This window comes from Cervus elaphus, chromosome 1, assembly GCF_910594005.1.
Source record: "Cervus elaphus chromosome 1, mCerEla1.1, whole genome shotgun sequence".
Taxonomy (NCBI): domain Eukaryota; kingdom Metazoa; phylum Chordata; class Mammalia; order Artiodactyla; family Cervidae; genus Cervus; species Cervus elaphus.
The window spans coordinates 45,002,049-45,019,856 of record NC_057815.1 but is presented as its reverse complement, the minus strand read 5'-3'; the positions used below and the strand labels follow the sequence as shown (position 1 = coordinate 45,019,856).

At 48.5% G+C, this 17,808-nt stretch overlaps 1 protein-coding gene across 2 annotated transcripts in view; it reads right to left on the bottom strand.

Annotated features, from left to right (window-relative positions):
* Window positions 1-17,808, bottom strand: part of GRIK4 (glutamate ionotropic receptor kainate type subunit 4) — a 485,478-nt gene that overhangs the window by 180,165 nt on the left and 287,505 nt on the right. For both annotated transcript variants that reach the window (XM_043901237.1, XM_043901238.1), the window contains exon 3: window positions 7,230-7,394. In XM_043901237.1, the coding sequence (XP_043757172.1) occupies window positions 7,230-7,394 (165 nt within the window). The remainder of the gene's footprint in view (window positions 1-7,229; window positions 7,395-17,808) is intronic.

Sequence of the window (17,808 nt, the reverse complement as noted above, 5' to 3'; positions counted from 1 at the left end):
AATTAGATGAAGATTGTCAAAAGGTACAAACTTTCAGTTATAAAAAAACTAAGCAGGTTAAGTACATGATTAGTATAATTAACACTGCTGTATGTTCTATATGAAAGTCAAGAAAGTAAATCCTAAGAGTTCTCATCACAAGGAAAAGTTTTTTTCTATTTCTTCAATTTTGTATCTATGTGAGATGATGGATATTCACTAACTTTACTGTAATAACCATTTCATGATGTATGTAAGTCAAATCATTATGCTGTATACTTTGAACTTATACAGTGCAGTATGTCAGTTATATCTCAATAAAACTGGAAGGAAAAGAAACACCTGTCTTTGGATCCTGTCACCAATGACGTATCACTCAAAGCCTCAACCTTAGATCACCGCAGAAGCAGCAATACCATTTATAGGGACTTTACACATGCAGGCACCAGGGACCCCGAAGCCTTACAATCATCCCATGAAGGAGGGGTTACAATAATAGTTCTATTACTGATAATACTACTAATAGGTGAAATTTATCAAGAGTTCACCTGACTCCTGGCACTGCTGTAAGTTTTCTAAGTGCATTATCTCAGTCCTTGCAGCAACCTCATGAAGTGAGAACTCATAGTATTCCCATTTTACAAGTGGGGAGTCTGAGGCTCAGGTGATAATCCCATGATGCTGGTAAACCCAAGATTAGGGTCTTGACCCCTATTCTACACAGCTCTCCAGTCCTGGCCATCGCCACAGCCCCCATAAACACTCTCTGTTTTAGCCAGGCCCAGCAGTCATTGTGCCCCAAAGTGCCCCATTTTTTTTCCTGCCTCGAGCATACTATTAAGCCTTCTGTGTGGATGCCCTCTGCCCTGTGCCTCACCTGTCAGTCATTCCAAGGCCTGGCCCAGAGGCCTTACCTGACCACCCAGCGACCCTATGACCTATTTCTGATCTCCCTCTGCTCCTCTCTGAGCCACTCCCTGGCAAGCCCACAACAGAGCTACTGAGATTAATGTCACTTTTCAGATGTGTGGTCTCAGCTGTCCTCTGGGAAAGACTGTGAGCCTCAGTTTTCCCCTTCTGTAAAAGGAGGCAGTTGGGCCAGGTGATTTCTTCAGTTTAGTTGCTCAGTCGTGTCTGACTCTTTGCGACTCCATGGACTACAGCACGCCGGGCTTCCCTGTCCATCACCAACTCCCGGAGCTTGCTCAAACTCATGTCCATCAAGTCGGTGATGCCATCCAACCTTCTCATCCTCCATTGTCCCCTTCTCCTCCTGATTTCTTAGCACTGTAATTCAACGTGTCTCTGAGTCCCTATTATGTATACATGATGTGGGCAGCTGAGGAAAGGGGAGCAGGGAACACTTGTCGAATGACACATCACTATTTGGATGCCTTCTTTTCTGGCTTCTCACCTTCTCCCTTATGCTGACTTGGAGTCTTTCTAGTGAGCTGATGGAGGAATGTTAGCCCTGTTGCCAAAATCTTGGCTCTCTGTGCACCAATGCCAAACAGAAACATAGAGGCAGAGTTGTAGAGAAGGAAAGAGTGGCTTTATTTCTTTGCCAGGCAAAGAGGGAGCACCATAGGCTAATGCCTCAAGAACTATGGCCCCCTCTTTGGGTAATAGGGAGAGGTTATCCAATGGCACCCCACTCCAGTACTCTTGCCTGGCAAATCCCATGGACGGAGGAGCCTGGTAGGCTGCAGTCCCTGGGGTCGCGAAGAATCAGACATGACTGAGTGACTTCACTTTCACTTTTCACTTTTATGCATTGGAGAAGGAAATGGCAACCCACTCCAGTGTTCTTGCCTGGAGAATCCCAGGGATGGGGTCGCACAGAGTCGGACACGACTGAAGTGACTTAGCAGTAGTAGCATCCAGTCAGGCAGGAGTATTCAATAAGGATCAAGGCAGTAACAGTCTTGCATTCTTCTTTCTTCTTCAAAGTTTCAAAAGAGTGGGGTTGCTGACAAGATTAGGGTATGTGCAGGGTCTTAGGTGGTCCAGTCTATTCATTGGAAAAGACCCTGACGCTGGGAAAGATTGTGAGCAAAAGGAGAAGGGCGTGGCAGAGGATGAGTTGGTTGGAGAGTATCACTCAATGGACATGAATCTTTGCAAACTCTGGGAGATAGAGGAGCCTGAAGTGCTGCCGTCAAGTTCAGTTCAGTTCAGCTCAGTCGTTAGGTCATGCCTGACTCTGCAACCCCATGGACTGCCGCACCCCAGGCTTCCCTGTCCTTCACCATCTGCCAGAGTTTGCTCAAACTCATGTCCACTGAATCAGTGATGCCATCCAACCCTCTCATCCTCTGTCATCCCCTCTCCTGCCACCTTCAATCTCTCCCAGCATCAGGGGCTTTTCCAAGGGGTTGCAAAGAGTCAGACACGACGTAGCGACTGAACAACAGGTGGTTTCCTGCTTGCTCCTCTCCTGATGAGCAACTGCTGTGCCCTTTGGAATTCAGAGGTCATGGAGGCTGGAGTCTTGCCTACAAGAAATGAGGGGCAGAAAGGCCTCTATGCCCAGGAGCCCCACAGGGCCCTGCTCGGCCTCAGCCCTCACTTACTAGAAACAGCTCTGGATCGCTGGAGGTCGTGCCCGCGGAGCCTTTGAGAAGCTCAGAAGCCTGTGCAGGAGGGGCAGCCAGGCAGCTGGAACCTCATGCTCTCTGCCCATCACTGGGGCCTCGAGGGGCCTGAGAACCAGGCACCTCTGGGTTTCCAGGGGAAACGGCGTGGACAGCTGATGGCATGCTTGGTCTCAGAGGGACAGACCCTGGCAGAGGCAAGGGGCTGACAGGAAGGCTCCTGCTTTCCGCTCTGCAGTAAATTAAGCCTCAAACTGGCTCTGACAGTAGCAGGCACGGCGCCTCCGGGTGTCTGGGTGATAAGGGGGTGGCGCTTAGTTAAGCTCTAATATGTTCGCCACAGGAGACACAGGGATCTATAGGAACAGAGGAGGGCAAGGCCTGTGGGAGCTGCCTGCACACGAAAGGCCGAGATGGAGATAAGATACGGGAGAAAGGAGGGAAGGGACAGGCAGGCGGGGAGGTGACCTGATAGGTCTCGTCCAGCCCTCTTATTTCAGATCTGTGGGCCGTGCAGAGGGAGCCAGGAAATCAAACATCAAGAAGCCCGAGGCGATGATGGTGACCAGGCAGAGAGGTGGAGGGGATCAGACGTGGGTCTGAGGGAGCTTTATAGGTGACCTTCACTTTAGATAAACTCGCTGTATGAAAATCTATGTGAACCAGATAGAAGCGAGGTGGTTTGCTACTTGTATCTTTCCAGTGTCCAAGTGTGTGAAAGTCTCAGTCACTCAGTCGGGTCCGACTCTGCAATCCCATGGACTGTAGCCCACCAGGCTCTTCTGTCCATGGAATTCTCCAGGCAAGAATACTGGAGTTAGCATCCATTCTCTTCTCCAGGGGACCCAGGTTGTTATTGATTAACACCCCATATGATACTTTCCATCTCCCAGTCTCCGTTTCAACCACCAAATAAAGCTGAACTCCAGACCCCAGCATCTTTAGTTTTACACTTCATCACCTTTGGTTCTGAAATTGCCATTGCTTCTCTTGAATGACACACCTACCCCAAGTGTGACTCATTATTTGTGCAGTTTTTGAAACTTGCCTATTGCCAAGAGCATGCACAAGGGTACCCTGTAGGATTGCTACCATCTTCACCCAGAGCCTCTGCTTTCTACAACCAAGAATGCCATCACTAAGATCTCTTTCATCTCCTTGAAGTGCAGTCCCCAGGCACAGGGTGACACATGTGAGGCTGAGGGCATTGGTCAGGGCCCCAGAGCCACTCAAATGGATTTAAGTTATCAATGCAAATCAGCCACTAGCCCAGGGAAGACACCACCACCACGAGACTGAGCAGTAGCTGGCTCCGGGCAGCATACCCTGACTTCCAAAGGCTCAGAACTGTCGGAGGCATCAGCCCAGAAAAAGGGAAAGAGAGTGGAATATTCAATTATGATCGAGGCCCCAGGAGGCACCTGACATTAAGACAGGCCATGTGAGAGGAGGCTGGGAGGTGGACTGGGCTGCCTGGGAGGGATGGCTGAACTCTGAGACAGAGGAGAGAGGAGAGAGGAGAGAGGTGATGGTAAGAGGAAGCCAGATCCAAGGGGGCGGGGGCACAAGGGATGTGTGGAGAGGATAGTGAAAGTGTTAGTTGCTCAGCTGTGTTCAATTTGGTGACTCCCCTGGACTGTAGCCCGCCAGGCTCCTCTGTCCATGGGATCCTCCAGGCAAGAATACTGGCGTGGGTAGCCATTTCCTTCTCCAGAGGATCTTCTCAACCGAGGGATCGAACCCGGGTCTCACACACTGTGGGCAGATTCTTTACCGTCTGAGCCACCAGAGAAGCCCGTGGAGAGAATAACCCAAAAAACAAAATCCATAGCTGCCACTTCCTAACTACTTGGTATGTGTAGGTGCTAATGAACTCACCTGCACTGTCTCCTGCTGTGCTCCTAATGACCCTAGGAGGTGTTATCACCCAGGCATGAAATGGTTAAACAGCCTGTCCACTGTCACACAGCTCACGGGTAACAGAGCCAGGTAAATCGGATCCTCCTACTCTGTCCCACAGTCTCTCCAAGCAGGGATAGCAGAGCTGTTGTTCCGCCTTCATCCTGGGATCCTGCCTCCTTCCAAACTCCTTCCTCCACCCCGCCACTGACCACCGGTCCCGCCCCACCATGCTTCAGCTAAAAGTGCTAACCCACCACCCTCTCTACCCCTTACTGAGGGAGGGGAAAGTGGGGCTGGAAGCTTTCTATGAACTATCTGGGTGGTATTTAAAATCCATTGTGGGGAAGCAGCTTTGGCTTTAGATGAAAAGCCTTTGGGGTAGAAAGATCCAAAAGCCCTCTTTTCTAACAAATGCTAATCATGCCTCAAACACAGTGAGATGTAAAAGCTGAACCAAGGGCCACTTGTTAGTAAAATACTTGGTGCCTAAAAGAAGGGCCTTAGAAAGATGCTCCAAAGCTCTGTATCATGGATTAAAGATATGTTTTCTTTATTCCTCTGATTCCTCTGGTTTAATATTTTAGATGTATTGACTCTGCTAAGCCCGGGTCATTGGGAGAAGAAATTTACATCTGCTAATGACCCCCATCCTCAGAGGGCAATCCATGCTTTCTGTTCTGCAGGGGAAACTCTGAAGAACCAAAGAAGGGGGAGCTGTTTTTTTTTTCTCCAAAGAATAGACTATGAGAACTATCTAGAAATCTGGATTCTTGTCTGAGACCTGCCCTCCTGGACAAAAAACACACCAAAGTATAGACAGGACCAGGAGCTTCACAATAAGTCATTGCTGGTATTTCTGCTTTCCTTTGGAAGATCCTGAGAAATCTGAATCTTCCTTTCACTGTACTAGAGTTTAACCTCTGTGATAACTGGGATTTCCATCTGTGTCTTACTGAATCCCCACTGTCTAGGACAGAGTACAGCAGGCACCCTCTAAATATTTATTGACTGACCAAGTGAATAAACGAATGATGATTCCAAGTACCTGTTCCCCCAAGCTTCCTTCTGGAGGAATCTGTGTCCACACATCCTGCTGGCCTCAACAACTGCTTCATATGATAGGAATCCACCCTCAGTGTTTAGGACTGGACTTTCTTCCCAAAAGTAGCTCTCAGGTCAGCTGGCCAATGTCTGTGGCTTGTGAGACCAGCCAATTTTAATTGGTCCAGAAACTGGGGGGAGCTGCACAATGAAGACAGACTGTAAGCCACCCGAGGGCAGGGACCCTATCTGTCTTGTTGCTCCCAACACATGATATCCCGCATCAGGCCCAAAACAGAGCTAACGCTCAGTAAAATTTCCCAAATGGATGAACAAACTGTAAACTGGACGGCCATCATGGGACTTGATGAATAAGCCAGGGAAATGAAAGTGGCAGAAGGAGCAGAGCATGGATCTGACACAACAGGAGCATCAAAGAAGCTATGATACAGAGAGCCACTGCCTTCCTCCCTTCCTGCCCTCTTTGGATCCATACAGTATCCTACTGCTTGTACTCAAGCCATGTGAATACGTTTCTTCTCTTGCAATAGTAATAGTCCACATTAGAGCATCACGGGGCCCACATGCAGAAGACCACATGTCTGACATACCCACGTAAGTGACTTGTTCTTTGGTTTGGTTTGGTTTTGCCCTTGACTGTCACTGAAGACTGTCACATGGATGGGAAAGGAAGAGATGGGACTTCAGAGTCTTAGGGAACAAAGGCTATCATTTCTCTGGGCTGAGGGGCTCCCCTCCTTCCCTCTGAACTGGGGCTGTTCATCTACAGCTAAGTTACAAGCCATTACCCCACTAACCTGGAAGCTCATCCCGTTAAGCTGTCTAGATCATACCAGCAGCACACCAGAGAAGTGCAGAGGAGGTGCCAGAGACACTGGACTGGCAAGGTTATGATGCAAGTTCAGGGTCTAGGACTTGCATCTGACTAGCTCTGGCGTTGAGCAAGTTACCCAAAGTCTTTGAGCCTCAGTTTCTTGGTAAAGTTGGAATAATTACACTTAACTCTCTGGCTGCTGGAAGAATTAAAAGCAGTGCCCAGCACATAGGACAGGCTCCATAAGTGTGACTGGAGGGATCTACTATGTACATCTGTAAAGCACTGCAACTCACAGAGAACTTTCCTATTTTGTAAGTCATTTAAATCTCACAATGACTTGCAAAGTGGACTTAGCATTCCCATTTTATAGATGAAGAAACTGAGGCTTAACAGAATCACTGACTTGTCCAAGGTTATCCTCAAGAGTGAGTGGCTGAACTTCAGCCCAAGTCTCAGCTTCTTCCTACAACACTGCCTTCAGCACAAGAAATCAAGACAGGAAGGAAACAGATGTGTCACAACTCTGCTTCCCTGGGGCTGGCCAGATCTCTCCTTTCTTAATCCCACACAAGGTTTCATTTAGGGATCTGTGCACAAAATGTCCAGGAGATGAATGAATCAATACATGAAGGAATGAATGAGTGGGTAAGATGAAAGAATGAATAAATTTCCTCTCTCAACTCTACCCTACATATGATTTACAACAAAGCCTGGGAGCTTGTTTAGACTAAGCCCTACAGGGCTTCCTGGTGCACGTTTCTCTCCCTCTCTCTGGAATCCCTGCATCATAGGTCTGTCGATGGGTGCGGCTCACACCACCAGCCCCTCCTCTGCCAGCAGGGGAAGCAGAGGGCAGCCCTGCCCATTCTACGTACTGGTTTCTGCAGTCTCGTACTCGCTGTCTCTGAGAAGCTCAAAGATGTCCACTTCGACCTTGGCCTTGCCCAGCCTCTCGGGAGCGCGGTTGATGCGGTTCTTGGCCAGGGTGATGGACAGCCGCTCCCCTCTGCTGCACTCCATGGGGTCATCCAAGATAGCGGCTGTGGGCAGGCAACCACATGGACACAGTTGGTACCCTCTACCGTCACCCTCCTCTGCTCCAGTCTCCCTCCCACTGCCACCTTCCGCCTCCACCCTGCCATCCTCAGAACTGTGCAAAAGCAAGTCCTCTACCTAAGGGTCTGGGCTTGTAGTGCGGTGTAGCGTGAACGCTAATGGGACCAACCACTTCAAGAACCCTGCAATATCAGGGTAGGCCACCAGGGGTCCTACCCGCACGAGGACCCCAGGTTCGGGCGCGGCGATACCCTTGGATATAGGTTTACAAGCACACACAGGCACACCTGTGCAGAAGAAGGCAGATGGTGGCTCTGCTTTGAAAATGGTACTTCTGGGCATATGAGAAACTGTCCTCGAGGTGATACAGGGTTGAAGGAGGCCAGGTTTGAGAGGGAGAGCTGTGGTTTCAAAGAGCAGCTGGAGGTCCTGCTGACCTCTGGCTCTCCACGCTCGGACAGCGACGAGACGAGTCACCCGGTGAGCAGTTTGTATGAAATTCTCTCCTCACTGGGCAGGGACAGTATCGATAAGACAACCTCACAGGGTCGGTGTGAGAATTTGGTAAGACAATGTATATAAGGGGCACACCACTGAAATTTAATCGTCGTGACTTAATCAGGGTGAATGATTGGAGTGGCATGGTACCAACAGCTGCCCAACTTCTGGAAACAGTATTAAGTATATATGCATTAAGAACATGTGTCAACCTGAGTTCAAATCCCAGCCCTGCCCCGTGTTAGCTATGGGGCCTCAGTTTCCTCAATTGTAAAATGGGGAGAGAGCCTATTCTTCGGGCTACAGTGAAGATGACAAGGATAAGATGTGTGAAGTGCTCAGAGCAGAATTTGGTGCATGAAAAACAATAAATCTAGCCATTGATATCATTCATTCTCTCAGTAGAGGAAGTTACACAACTGAAAATCTCTACATCAAAACTTGTACACAGATGGGTGGGTGGAGGGATAAAGTCAGGCATTGGGATAAACATATATACACTACTATATAAAATAGGTAACCAACAAGGACCTACTGTGTAGCACAGGGAGCTAAACTCAGCAGTTTGTAGTACTGAGGGAAAAGAATCTGAAAATGACTATATATATATATATATATATATATATATATAACTGAATTGCTGTGCTATAACACCTGAAACTAACACAGTATTATAAATCAACTGTACTTCAATTTTTAAAAATTAAAATAAATCATAAAAAGTAGTTACTCTGTCTAAATATAAAGAAACTTGTATGCAAATGTTCCAAGCAGCATTATTCATAATAGCCAAAAAGTGGGGACACTCATCCATCAACTGATGAGTAGATGAACAGAAATGCAGTATGTCATCACAGTGGAGTATTATTAAAAAATAAAAAAGAATAAAGTGCTGATGTACGCCTCACCATGGATGAACCCTGAAAACATGCTCAGTGAAAGAAACCAGACACAAAAGACCACATGTTAAAAGACACCCTTTATATGAAATGTCCTGAGTGGGTGAACCCACAGAGACAGAAAGCAGATTAGTTGTTGCCCAGTTGTGGTGGTGGTGGAGGGGAGGTTAGGGGGAAGGAGAGTGACTGCTAATGCATACAGTGTTTTTTCTGGGGTGGGGGCAGGCATGTGACAAAAATGTCCTAAAATTGATCACGGAGATGGCTGCACAACTCTGTGAATATACTAAAAGCCGCTGAAAATGGGTGAGTTGTGGGCTATATGAATTATATCTCAATATAAAGCTGTTACAAGAATAAAAAAAGAAAGATCGAGCTTATCTCGCCGAGGTTGAAGCCTCAGAAGAGCAACACGGAGAATCGAGCCAAATAGATCTCGCTGAAGTGAGGCCCTGGAATCCCTGTGGCTGGTGTGAGCAGAGACCCAGGTTCTGTGCTGTCTTTTCTGTATAAAACTCCCCTGTTTCCCTCTTGTGACCCATTTTCCAAACCAAAACCAGGACACAGAATATGACAAAGCAATTTTTTTCCTGATTTGTGGGTTTATTTATAGGCATAGCCTTATTGAGCAATACAAATTAGACTTCGTTTACAATGGTTGGTAATACATGGGGCGACAGAGGTGCACCCCTAGAACCAGGCAATGAACTTCTGTGAGTCAAGTGGCAAAGTCCATGCACACCTAAGAGAGTGGCCAAAGGACCTTAAATGTACGACTGGTGAGCCCAGGGACACCTGAAACTCCTAACCAGGTTACCTTCAGGAAGCAAGACCAGAATGAGGTTATTACTTATGAAGAAGAAACCTGGACAATTACACTGGGCTGTCCCAGGAAGACTTTGGGAGTAGAAGGGAAGTGGGGCAGCCCAGAGCAGTGGTTCTCAAATGGTATTCTTTGGAGGGCCACTGGGTTCCTTCAAGAAGGGGTTCACGGAAGTCTCTAGCCTCACATCAGCTGCAATTAACACAACCTCCACATCTGTCAGTTTTAGATACTGGAGTTCCACAAAAAACGTGATGTGGGGAAAAAAAGGTTTCACTGTTAAAAATATCATAGAAACCATTAGCCCAGACCTAGTGCATAGAAAAGAGACACCTAAAAAATGTCAGGAATTGACAATGCCGTTTCCTGGGAAAGAAGGATGAGTCATGGGAAAGAGGCATGGGTCCATGGCATGAATCTAGTGTTAACAGGGACACATTTACCCAGTGACCCCTTTAGGGTAGGTCCTAGTGCACACAGTCTCACCTGCTGTCTCTGAGAACTCCATGACAGTGTGTTTTCTGTGTTGTCCTCATTTGGAGATAAAAAAAAAAAGATTGCAGAAGACAAGCGACCCTCCCTCATTCACAGGGCTGGTGAGTATAGAGGACGGAAGGGATCTCAGGCGGGTCTCATATGGACCCTGTGCCCTTAACCATAGGGCACGTTCCTTCTAACAAAACTTGTCTTCCCGGGGATTTGCTGCTGAGAAGCAGTGGTCTAGGTAGGTGTGTCTTAGCTCACATGGCTGTAAGAAAACACCATCGAGTGGGTGGTATTTATTTCTCATTTATTTCTGGAGGCTGGGGAGGAGACCAACGTGCCAGCATGATGGTCTGGAGTGGGGGCCTGCTTCCTGCTTTGCAGAGGGCTGTCTTCTCCTGATGTCCTCACATGGCAGAGAGAGGGAGATCAGCTCTGTGGTCACTCTGAATAGGACACTAATCCCATCACGGGGGCCCCACCTTCATGACCTCACCGAAAACTAATCACCTCTCAAAGCAGGGAGGGATAAATTAGAAGTTTGGGATTAGCAAATACAAATGACTATCTGTAAAACAGATAAATAAGGGGCTTCCCAGGTGGTGTGACTGGTAAAGAACCTGCCTGACAATGCAGGAGACATAAGATGGGTGGGTTCAATCGTTGAATCAGGAAGATCCCCCGGAGGAGGACGTGGCACCCCATTCCAGTATTCTTGCCTGCAGAATTCCATGGACAGAGGAGCCTGGCGGGCTACAGTCCATAGGGACCCAAAGAATCAGACACTACTGAAGTGACTTAGCACACACCTACCAAGGAACTGTATTCAATATCTTATAATAAACTGTAATGGAAAAGAATCTGAAAATGAATATACGTGTATGTATGTGTTTTGGCCAAAAATTCATTTGGGCTTTCCATAAGATGTTATGAAAAAGCCAGAATGAATCTTTTTGGCCAACCCAATATATATAACTGAATCACTTTGCTGTCCACTAGAAATTAATACAATAGTGTAAATCAACTATACTTCAATTTAAAAAAAAGATGTGTGCTGTGGACTGAAATATGCCCCCCCCCAAATTCATTTCTTAAAGCCTTAATCCTCAATGTGATTGCATTTAGAGATATGATCTTTAAAAGGTAATTAAAGTTAAAAGAGGTTATAAGGTTGGGGTCCGATCTGACATAATTAATACCCTTAGAGAAGGCTCCTTCTCCTCCCCTCAAGCCAGCAAGCAAGCTGTCAGGAGGAACTGACCCTGCTGGAATCTTGACCTTAGACTTGAAGCCTCTAGAACTTGAGAAATAAATGTCTGTTGTTGAAGCCACCAGTCTATAGTGTTTTATTATGGCAGCCCAACCTGATGTAGACAATGTGCTAATATAAACCCTGATGTGCAGGACAGCAGCCAGCCATGTGACACAACGCAGTGAACTCACCCAGGGTCACAGGACACACTTTGAGACAGAAGGATCACGGCCGGGGAGGGGAAGTGGGAGTGTGGAAACTGGACACTGAGGGGCACACGAGAGCCCCTTGGCACGAGGCACTCAGGATCCATCCTCAGAGGTACCTGGCAGGTTCTGACCAGCTCACTAAGATCCACAACCCAGCCCTCTCTTCCCAATTCCCATGTCTTCCTGGGCACGGGAAGTTTTCATTAGGTTTTAGGTTTTAGACAATGATTAATTTCTGACTGGGAACCACCTTGACTGGGTGGTTGGCTGGCATCAAGCATTATCAGGAGTAGAAGAATTAGGATGACAACAAGAACCAGATTCCCAGGCTGCGGGCAGCAAGACGCGGTGCAAGCTCAGGCCTTCTTGGGATACCAGAGGAACACGTCCGCGGCAGGCGTTACTGAGCAGCACACTTGCGTCCATCTGTTGCCTGCGGGGCCTGGGGGTGAAGAAGAGCAGCTGGTTTGGGACTGGATGGGTAGCCGCTGCTCCTGACCTTCATCCCCAGGCCTGGCTGTGTGGCTGGGCCAGGATGCTGAGTCCCCAGGCGCCACCCAAGGAGGAGCCCCATCATCTGGTACATCCTCCATCCCAGGGGACTGCTCTGCAGCCACGGTGAGATTAGGGGTGTGGGGGGGGGTCTGGCTCTGCAGCAAAGGCCAAGCTGATTGGGGAGACGCAATCAGGGATCAGAGTCTGTCCTCTTTCCACCGTGGTGTTGTTTAGTTGCTAAGTCGTGTCTGACTCTTTGCAACCTCATGGACTGTAGCCCGCCAGGCTCGTCTATTCATGGGATTTCCCAGGCAAGTATACTGGAATAGGTTGCCATTTTTTTCTCCAAGGGATCTTCCTGACCCAGGAATCGAACCCATGTTTCCTGCATTGGCAGGCAGACTCCTTACCACTGAGCCGCCAGGGAAGCCCTTTCCAGCCATGGGGACCATGTAATGACTCTTCAAACCCACATGGACTCAACATGACTCCTTCCTGCCCAGGGAGCCATGACCCGTCACATTTCCACTGGCCTTTCTCCCCACGACCAAGCCCTTTACCCTATGCTAGCATCTCTGAGTTCTAAGGAAAGGGCAGCCTCCTGGCCCTGCCCACCGGCACCCAAGTGCCCCGCCATGTTCTGGGCCCACACCTACATCACTCTGGAGAGGATGTCTCCCCCAGGGGGCTGGCAGGCCGGGGATGCCTCCCCCAGAGGGCTGGCAGGCCGGGGTTGCCCCCTGAAGTGCTTTCCTACTCACGCCCAGTGGGTGTGGCCACGACCACCGAGGGGAGGGTGCGTGATCTCTGACCCTCTCAAGGCCCTTAAACCTCCCCATTGTCTGAAGGGTTGGTCCTAATCCAGACTCTAGGATGGCATCGAATCCCCCACACCTTTCTACCTGCAGCAGCCCTCCCACTCCCACGGCGACAGTGCCTCTGTGCTAGGACCTGGGCTGGCCTGTTACGGTCCCTCCTCCAAGCCTCTGCTGACACGGGCCCCGCCCCTTATTCCCCCTCTAGCTACTAGACCCACCTCAGACCACCTCTTTCAAGAAGTCTCCCCTGGGGACTTCCCAGGCGGTCCAGTGGTTAAGACTCCTCACTTCCAATACAGTGGGCACAGGTCTGATCCCTGGTTATGGAACCAAAGGCCCACATGTCATGCAGCACGGCCAAGAAATAAATAATAGGGTTTCCCTGGTGGCTCGGTGGTAAAGAATCTGCCTGCTGGTGCGGGAGACACGGGTTCGATTCCTGGTCCAGGAGGATCCCATTTGCGGAGGAGCCACTAAGCCTGTGAGCCAGAACTATTGAGTCTGTGCTCTAGAGCTGGTGCTTTGCAACAAGAGAAGCCACCGCGATGAGAAGCCCGTGCACTGCAACTAGAGAAAAAAGCCCGCACAGCAAAGAAGACTCAGCACAGCCATAAACAAACGAATAAATAAAAGTATTTTTTAAAAAGAAACAAATAATACATTAATTTTTTTAAGAGAAAAATAAATCTCCCCTGACTCCACAGCCCACTGCTCTCCTTGGATTGCCATGTACTACCTTGGAGGGGTATTTATCTTTCCATTTCTATCTGCGAGCTTCCTCATCCAGCTTGTGCCATAAAAGCCCAGAACTAAAAAAAGAAAAGCCCAGAGCTATCCTCCCTTCTTTTGAAACTCCCCAGATTCCCCATCCCACATCAATCCCCTCTTCTTAGAACTCCCACAGAAACTTCTCTGTACCTTTCCTCAGAGAGTAACCACTTCTGACTTTCTATTATTTATCAGGCCTATTTGTCCATCTTTTCTCCTCCAGACGGTTGGCTCCCTGAGGGTGAAGGCCATGCTTGATTCATCTCTGCAACTGTGCAATTCCAGACTCACACACGCATGGAGTCCTTAATGAATGGTACTGAGTGAATAAATAATGCAAGGCCACTGTTTTTTCAAGCCCTACAGCCAGGAGCAGACATTGGGCCGGGAGCAGTAGGCATTAGACGAGGTGTGGACTGGGCACAGCTTCTATACCCGGGCTTCCAGGACAGAGGATCCGTGCGGAGCCCTCCTCCCCGGGACTAGGGCTCTCCTGCTCTCTGCTCACCTGTGTCCATCAGAACCGGGCTTGTCCTCCCTCCACAACTTCTCAGCAGCCCACAAGTGACCCCTCAGATTGGAAAATCAGACTCCTTAATCCCTTGGTTCTTCCAGGTCGTCTGGTGAAGAATTCAAAATGCTTTGATGCTCTCACCTCTTTGAGGTGGGAATAAAGAGGTTTTCCTAGAGAGTCTTGATAGGCAATACCTATAACATGCCTACAGCTGTTACAGCAGCATGCTAGCAAGAAGAGGAGGCCTTGTGAGCCTCCAGGGAACCAGCTGACTTTGCTCCAGAGCCAAGCCCTGGGCTGCTTGTCCACCCCAGCCCACCTCGACCATCACTCATCGGGCATCTCACTCCCCATGTCCTCCCCACACCCTTTGTTTCGCCCTCGCTGGTCTCAGCCATCCCTCTGGCTGGCGGCAATTGCACCACTGTGCAGGCTGCTCCCACCACAAACACACCCGGCCCCTCACCTGGGGGACACGACACCACCACCCTTGTCCTCTCACACTAGAGTATCTGTTTCTTGGACGGCACCACAGATGGGGCAGGAACAATAGAACTTGATTTTTCTCCCAGTCCTGGAAGCTAGAAGTTCAAGATCAAGGTGTCAGCAGGTTTGGTTTCATTTTGAGGCCTCTCTCCTTGGCTTGCAGACGGTCATCTTCTCCTTACATCTTCACTTGGTCTTCTCACTGCCCGAATCTGTGTCTTAATCTCTACTTAAAAGGGTATCAGTCATGTCGGCTTGGGCCCCACCCATAGGACCTCACTTTTGAAGATTCCCTGGAGAAGGGAATGGCAATCCACTCTAATACTCTTGCCTGGATAATCCCTTGGACAGAGGAGCCTCTCGGGCTACAGTCCATGGGGTCACAAAGAGTTGGACAAGACTGAGAAACTAACAACTCTTTAAGGACCCTATGTCCAAATACAGTCACACCCTGAACTACTGTGTTGGGGTGTTAACATAAGAATTTGAGGTGGGTATACAATTCAGGCCATAACATGGACCTTCATGTAGAGCCGCTGCCTATTCTCAACTCCTCACTCTCAGCCCACTGGCTCGCTAAGCCAAAGCCTCTCTCGGTGAACCCCACCTCTTTCCCTTGGGCTCAGATGGTAGGGGGGTCTTGTGCTAGGAGACTCCCCACCCACCTACCTCTCTGTCTCACCACGCTTCCCTGCTCTTGTTTATCTTTCAGTGTCTTTCCCAGATCCCCTCATTCCTCTCCACTAAAATGGCCAGGGGACTTCCCTGGTGGTCTGGTGGTTAAGACTCTGTGCTCCCAAGGAAGGGAGGGAGGGTCGAAGTTTCTGGCCAGGAAACTAGATCCCACATGCCACAACTAAAGATCCTCCGTGCCACAACTAAGACCCGGCGCGGTCAAATAAATATATTTACTGATCAATTAATGAAATAAACAAAACATGGTCAGAGCCCTCCCTTCTGATCCAGACCTCCCTGACTACACTGACCTAGCAGGTCACCCCACCCTCCTTTTACTCCACCTTCAACTTCAACCAGGCTTCTCCACTGATTACTCAAAGTTTGCTACTCATTCCACATTTTTCTTGACCCCTCATACTCTCCCTTCTGTCCCCACCACCCCACTCAAATTGTACCCACAAAGTAAATAACCCTCAATAGCCATTTCTGCAAAATTGGTGGGCATAGTTGATTCCTGGTCTAATTAAGTCCTGAGTGGCATGACTGTTTGTATCTGCTACATGCTGTTCAAAGAGCATAGTGTGTATCACCTCACTTAATCCTCAAACATCTCTACGACTTACTGTCCCACTTCTTAGGTGAGAACACTGAGAAAGGGGATGTTGAGCAACTTGCCCAAGATTGTGCATGCATGCGTGCTAAGCCACATCAGTCATGTCTGACTCTTTGACCCTATGGACTGTAGCCCACTAGGTTCCTTTGTCCATGGGAATCTCCAGGCATGAATACTCCAGTGGGTTGCCATTTCCTCCTCCTCACCCAGCTCCTTACAACAGACTTAGTACAGTCCATGAGCTGCTAGACTGCATCATCAAGCCGCCTCCCGTATTCTCTGCATCTGAGGATCCTGAGGGTTCTTTTTTGCCTGAGCCCCTCAGCTTCCGTGGCTTCCAGAACACAAGGTCCCTGGGACGAAATTTCCTCCCACTTCCCTGCCCATTCTCTCAAGGTACACATCTCTTGCCTGCCATTAAAATACCAGGGAACCCCAGGGACCTGCAGAGCCCTCTTCTAGCCTCACTCCCCCGGGCTTCCTAAATGATTCCACTTACAGACTCCTCCACAGGGATGCTTAACTTATGTCCACTTGCCCAGTGATCCCAGATGTCTGACATTTCAGACCTGGTAAGATCCACGCTAAAAGCCCCCCTCCCCCTTGTATTCTTGCTGCTACATTCCCGAGCTCAGTTAACTGCGGCACCAGCTACCCAGGCATCATACCTTCGCCCCAGTCCTTCAACTCCCAGTTGCTTTTGAATGTCCCTCCTCAATATCTCTCGAATCGCTGCTTTTCTCTCTGGTCTCTGCTGTTCTAGTTCAGTTCTTTCATTTCAACGACATCACTTCAACCTTTTAACTCTCACTTTTTATTTTTAATGTTTTAATTTTATTTTTTTTATTGAAGTGTAGTTGTTTTACAATGTTGTGCTTCCAGAGTTTTCACCACCGCCCAGCACTCCTCAATCACCCCCACACACAGCTGTCAGTGATCCTTTAAGGTGCAAACCCAGCTTTTAGCTTCCAATCTCCAAACAAATGAATTACTTGATATGGCAGACAAGAGCAGGTTCTAGCTCTCCAGTCTTATACTCTGCTTCTCTGTTCATCTATCTCCACCTTTGAGAAACATTGAACCATCTAACTCTCAGAGCACCATCTGGTACACACACACAAACACAGGTGCACACACACGTACACACAGGTACACACACAGGCACACACAGGTACACACATGCACACACATACACGCACACGCAATCACACACAGGTGCACACATGCACACACATGTACACACAGGTGCACACACATGCTCACACACATGCACACACAGGTACACATGCACACATAGGTACACACATGCACACAGATGCATGCACACACAGGTGCACACACATGCACACACAGTTGCACACACAGGCACACACATGCACACACAGGTACACACAGAGGCACACACATGCACACACAGGTACACACACAGGCGCACACACAGTGCTGCTCCATGCCCCTATACTTTTGCTCAGTCTCTTCCGCCTCCTGCCTCCTCACCTTTGCTCACTCACCACTCTTTACTCAGAATGAACCCTCAGCTCAGACCTCCCTTCCTTCTGGAAGCCTTCTCTGAACACAAAGGTTGATTAAGTGTTCCAACTATGTACATTTATAGAATTCCATGGATCTTATACTCTAATTAACAGTTTAGTCTTTAACTTTCACTTCATTCATTTTTTTCTGTAGCCAGTGCCTGGCACCTTGCCTGATAACACTTTTAAATGTTTGAGTAAAATTAGTTTTGGCTTTTGAGGAACTAGAGTCACAAAAGAGTCGGGCATGACTTAGCAACTAAACAACAACAACAACAACAATAATGCCTACTTCTATTCTTCCATCAAAATTACTATTCTGAAAAACAC